Source organism: Dendrobates tinctorius, unplaced genomic scaffold (assembly GCF_039654945.1).
Source record: "Dendrobates tinctorius isolate UK_male_01 unplaced genomic scaffold, ASM3965494v1 ptg000018l, whole genome shotgun sequence".
Lineage (NCBI taxonomy): Eukaryota > Metazoa > Chordata > Amphibia > Anura > Dendrobatidae > Dendrobates > Dendrobates tinctorius.
This window is the reverse complement of record NW_027361686.1, coordinates 14,879,709-14,885,708: the sequence shown is the minus strand read 5'-3', so window position 1 is coordinate 14,885,708 and position 6,000 is coordinate 14,879,709. Positions and strand designations below refer to the sequence as shown.

The 6,000-nt window shown below is 45.9% G+C and overlaps 1 protein-coding gene across 2 annotated transcripts in view; it reads right to left on the bottom strand.

Moving 5' to 3' along the window:
* Window positions 1-212: 212 nt before the first annotated feature.
* Window positions 213-6,000, bottom strand: part of ARCN1 (archain 1) — a 35,847-nt gene continuing 30,059 nt past the window's right edge. For both annotated transcript variants that reach the window (XM_073566486.1, XM_073566485.1), the window contains exons 9-10: window positions 1,644-1,848; window positions 213-884 (exon numbers count right to left, since the gene is read on the bottom strand). In XM_073566486.1, coding sequence (XP_073422587.1) covers window positions 795-884; window positions 1,644-1,848 — 295 coding nt within the window. In that variant the 3' untranslated portion in view covers window positions 213-794. The remainder of the gene's footprint in view (window positions 885-1,643; window positions 1,849-6,000) is intronic.

The following is a 6,000-nucleotide window of genomic DNA, read 5'->3' as shown; positions in this document are numbered from 1 at the left end:
CAAATGAATTCTTTGTGACTTACAACAAACCAACAACAAATCCAAAAATGAATAAAAATTTTTACTGAAATCTAGCAAGATTCAGCCAGTGTAACATAGAAAACGAGGCATGTAAGGCCGTGTGAAGTGTTGGACAGGTTGAGTTATTCCGTCATTTTATGGGTAGATCCTAGGAGGCATAGCTTATACACTACACAATAAAATCACACTCATTCTCAGCTTTTTTTTTTCTTTTTTATTGGGTTACAGAACAATAATTCTGCATTATGGAATGTGTGTATTCTTTATGTAATTATACAGGGTTACAAAAAACATGTCCCGTCATTCCTCTTGCCAGTCTCCTACAAGGTTACACATGCCCACATTTTCTATTTGCTCACAAAAAAAATCCTCAGTTTTCCTCCAAAAATAATTGCCTAAATGACAACCAAACCATAAAAATTAGAATATTCCAGAGACTGAAAAGAAACGTGTTGCTAACAGGACAGATATATAAATTATTCTTCTTTGAAATAGAGTTTTCCCTCAATATCGGGACGTGCACGGGAGCACTTCCTGCAGGACAATCGTTTGTACTGCCCCTTCTGCAAGTAGGAAATAAAAATAGTACATGGAACAAAATCTGGTTTTCCGTTCCATGGAAGGAGTGAATAAGATCTGCTGGATAGTACTTATTGGGATTTTCTGTATGCCGCCTGAAAAGTGCAAGGCATAGAGAAAACCCCTTTGGTGGCTTCTATTCAGAATTTTTACAGAAAATGATTTCCAGGATAGACCCTTGTTCTTTCTGCTGGTTACAGGATTTCATATTTGTCCACAAGAAACGAAGTCTCGATAGAAAACCTCACAGGGCTGTTGCCATCCACCTGAGTCACTTTAGCCACCTGCAGAAGAAAGAGAAAAAATGTCCTTCATGTTTATAAAGTATGGCACACCGAGTAAGAAATATCCCCTGAAAAGTAACAACGACAAGCCTGCTTACTATGCCCAAGGCCAAACGAATAAAACCAAAGAAAGAGTGAGAGCACCTTATGTAACTGCTTCTCTACCATAGAGTACAAATATCATGCAACCAATGCTCAATGACTGCAAGAATTCACTCATGACCCTCCAGTTAGATGTCCACTAGTCAACCCAATGAATAAGTAATTCTCCAATGTTTGGATCATTGAAGATTATCATGTCTATGGCCAGTGTAATGGGCTTTCCCACAAAAGACGGTCTGTCTGACTGATGGGGCCTCAATCATTCCAACTCATCTCCTGTTTCTCCTGACTTTGGGTGTAATTTAAAGAAGTGGCACACTGTACATGAAAGCTTCTCCTCCATCCAGCGCCTAGGGGCCATGGATGTAGCCAAGAACAGCGTTCAGGTACCTCAGTCTAATAGACATGAAAGAAACAGCAGCAATCTCAAAGCCATGCCACCACAACCATGTGCAATCATTCTAAGATGAAACAAGGGGGTCAGGACCCTCCCAGTGACCCATAGGAGTCCCAGTGCCTCAGCAGTCAGATTCATCACCAACCTCTCTACAGTTTCTCTGTACACAATTCCCCTTTAATCCATAAAACACACATTTATTATGCTGTAAATAAAATCTGCACGTCTGAATGGAATACACAGGCAGGCAGTATTCCAACCTGTAGATTGCAGTAGTTCTTCTTGGATACAAAGGACACTGTGACGGGGAAGAAATCATTGGGATGTCCAGCAATGCTAAACTCCAGACTTCCACTCTTGTTTTTGGAGTCAATAACAGGAAGAGTCCACTCAAGTGTATTCCTCCGACCGTCGTGGTGGTAGTCTCCATCGATGTCTCCAATCACTGGAGCTCCAACTCCGGCCCTGTGTTATGGAGGTAGTAGAGTTAGAAATGTGATTCTCTAAGACTAATATACCTTAAGCTGATATTCAGCTCTTAAACTTGTCAAGGAGAAAATATAGAGACTAGGCATTAATTGGAACAAAAGTAAAACCCTAAAAAAACAATGCCACCTAAACTAAATCATATCAATCATTATTTGGGTATCATATGGGAATTCAGATAAAGGACTGCTGAATACTAGGGTTCAGCACCTTAATGGATCAGAACATATACACATATTTTGGGGTTGTGGCACCATTGCTGTCTACAGGTAAACCATCATTATACTTTTTTTTTTGCAGCACTACATGCCATGCTAGCTAACATCACGTTCTCTTTGTCCACTGCAGTAGCCTTATGCACTACGCATTTTTAAAGCAACTTGGGTTAAACAGGCCCACTGCTGGCCATTACCTTTTGGTGCATTTATGCAATCATACCTATGTACATCTTTCTGCTACTATAGTACTATCGGTTCCTGGTCAGCTGTGGTGCCACATTAGATTTTTTTGCTCACCACTGAGCGTTTAGGCTCACTTGTGCTTTTACCATTGTTGCATTTTGATTCAATAAAGAAATTTTTGTTACTTTATAGTTTTGTGTGCGCCCTCCCTGTCTATATGTTCTAGACTAGGCATTGATACGATTCATTGAGTGGTGCTTAATGGGCGACAGCAGCAGATCTAACACACAGAGGACCTATGAACCCATTCTTTGGTAAAAGGGAACAACCATAAAGTCCTTTTACACTTAATTGTAGTGAGTGTTCCTAGGGAAACAGGCTGCCGATCACCCAATGAACTGGCAAAATGCGCCTTTGTCACGTGAAGTGATCTTTTCTGCTATGCAAAAGGTAAACCTTTCAGTGCACATCCGAAGCCGGCCTGTGCCAACAGTATAACGAGACCGGGCAAGCATGAACCCTTATTCATGTTAATGAGCTGCAGTACATGTTAAGAAAGTACTCATCCGTAAGTAAGACAATAGTTAAAAATTCCTCCCATGACGATTTTTTGTGTGTTTATGTGCATGTAGTATAGTGTGTATGTGTTCATTTATTCACCTAATGCCATCTTCTTTGGTACTCAGCGCCACTCCGCTCTTCTGAGTAACGTCACCACTCTGCTGACTCCGGATCACACTGATCGGTGTGCGAGCCAGAAGTGGCTTTTACAGTGTAAGTCTATTACATTACAATGTAAGTCTACGGTGCCTCGTAAAGAGAATTCTGGCTCATACATAAGAGTGATCCGGAGGGTCAGAAGAGGAGCACGTCGTCACTGGATCCCGGATGACATAGTAGTAGGCGAGCATACTAATACTGCATTACACTACATGCCTATACAGATTCACATAGTAAAAAATCTTCATGGGAGGGCTGTTACTTTCATTTTAAGATCAGCACATTAACTAGACAAAGGTAATGTTTTGTAGTGAGATTACTAAATAGACAATTAATGAGGCTCGCCGCTATTTTTTTTATCAATTGCCTATCCTTTTTGATAGGTCATTGACATCAGATTAGTGGGATGCGACACCAGGTTCCCCGCCGATCAGCTCTTACTGGCAGAGTTTCCAGATTTTGTCTGAGCAAAATAGCTTTGTCAAACCTATAGTGCAGGTACAGATCCATGACTAATTCCCAGTGGTAACACATGATCGGGGAGATGTAGGGGGCTGGGTGTCACTAGAAATGTGGGAGCTGCTGTGTTACAGCAGCATCTGAGAACTTTTGACCTCCGATGGCAACAGCTAGTCAGTGATCAGAGGTCAATGGCCAACCCTAAGGTTAGGCCATCAATAAAAAAGAGGGATTTTGGGTTCTTACCGTAAAATCTCTTTCTTGGAGCCTTCATTGGGGGACACAGATGACCATGGGTGTATGCTGCTGCTGCTAGGAGGCTGACACTATGCAAAACAAGAAACTTAGCTCCTCCCCGGCAGTATACACCCACCGACAGGCACCAAGCACCTCAGTTGGTGAAAAAAGCAGTAGGAGAAGCAACCAAAACCATAAACATATGTACCAACTCAACAAGGGACTCTCAGACCCAACACGGTACTAATTAAACAGGGCGGGTGCTGTGTCCCCCAATGAAGGCTCCAAGAAAGAGATTTTACGGTAAGAACCCAAAATCCCTCTTTCTTTATCGCCTTATTGGGGGACACAGATGACCATGGGACGTTCCAAAGCAGTCCCGAGGGTGGGAACAGCAATAAAGGAACGAAATAAGGAAGGGCTTAGGTCAGTCGATGCGCCACCGCCGCCTGCAGCACCTTCCTACCAAGAGCTGCATCAGACGAGACCTGGGTATGAACCCTGTAGAACCTCGCGAAGGTGTGCAAAGATGACCAGGTCGCGGCTCTGCAAAGTTGTAAGGCAGAAACCTGGTGTCGCACAGCCCAAGAAGCCCCTACAGCTCGGGTGGAGTGGGCTTTCACCCCCGGAGGAGGCCGTTTCTCCTGAAGACGATAGGCTTCCAGGATGGTAGACCGAATCCAACGAGCAATTGTGGACTTGGAGGCCGGAAGACCTTTCCGGCGACCCTCAGAAATGACCAACAAGGAATCAGATTGGCGAAAGGAAGCGGTCCTGGCAAGGTAAACACGCAAGGCTCTCACTACATCCAGTTTGTGGAGCGACTTTTCCAGAGGATGAGCAGGCGCAGGACAAAATGATGGAAGGACGATATCTTCGTTAATGTGAAAGGGGGATACCACTTTCAGAAGGAAAGAAGGAACTGGCCTGAGAACAACCTTATCTTGGTGGAGGATAAGGTAAGGAGAACGACAGGATAAGGCCGCCAGCTCAGAAACTCTCCTGATGGAAGTAATGGCGATCAGAAAAGCCACCTTCCATGAAAGAAAAGACAGAGGGATGTCCTGGATTGGTTCGAACGGCGCCTTCTGGAGAGCGCCAAGAACAAGATTGAGATCCCATGGATCTATCGGAGAACGATGAGGAGGAGCCACATGGGCGACTCCTTGGAGAAAGGTCTTCACTTGCGGTAAGGAAGCCAGATCCGTCTGGAAGAGGATTGCTAGGGCAGATACCTGGCCTTTGAGAGTACTGAGGGATAGGCCCACATCCAAGCCGGATTGGAGGAAACCAAGAATGGAAGGAATTGAGAACGATAGTGGAAAAACATCGTTATCGTCACACCAGCGAAAAAAGGCCTTCCAGTACCTATGGTAAATGCGGGAAGAAGCAGGCTTCCGAGCCTTAATCAAGGTCTGAATGACCAGTTTGGAAAACCCTGATTCCTTCAGAATCGCGGCCTCAACGGCCATGCCGTTAAACTGAGAGATTGAGAACTCTGGTGGTAAAGGGGGCCTTGCGAGAGAAGATCTGGACGGTCTGGAAGCCTCCAGGGGACGTCCGTGAGCATGTTCACCAGCTCCGCGTACCAAGGTCGTCTCGGCCAGTCTGGAGCCACTAAGATGACCGGGATGCCCTCTGACTTTATCTTTTTGACCACTCTTGGGATTAGGGCAAGCGGAGGGAACAGGTAAGGTAGGTGGAACTGGGACCACGGGATTACTAGGGCGTCGTAACCGACGGCTAATGGATCCCTGGACCTGGCTACAAAGTGAGGAACCTTGTTGTTCATCCGAGAGGCCATGAGATCGACGTCCGGGGTGCCCCAGCGCTGGCATATCTGACTGAAGACTGTGGGATGAAGGGACCATTCGCCTGACGCTAGCCCTTGGTGACTCAAGAAGTCGGCTGCCCAGTTTTCCACCCCTGGAATGTGAACGGCGGAAATCGCCGGCACGTGACGCTCTGCCCAACGAAGTATCCTTGCCACTTCCGACATCACCTGCCTGCTGCGAGTACCGCCCTGGTGGTTTATGTACGCCACGGCCGTGGCGTTGTCTGACTGAATGCGGACCAGCTTGCCTACTAGAAGATGCTGCCAACGAAGGAGAGCGAGGAAGATTGCCCTGATCTCCAGAAGGTTGATGGGCAGAAGAGTCTCCTGGGCGTTCCAACGCCCTTGGGCCGTTCTCTGACAGTAGACCACCCCCCATCCTAGGAGACTGGCATCGGTGGTGATGACCTGCCACCGAGGAGGGAGAAAGGATCTTCCGCGGAGAAATGACGTCGACAACGTCCACCAAGTTAGCGATTG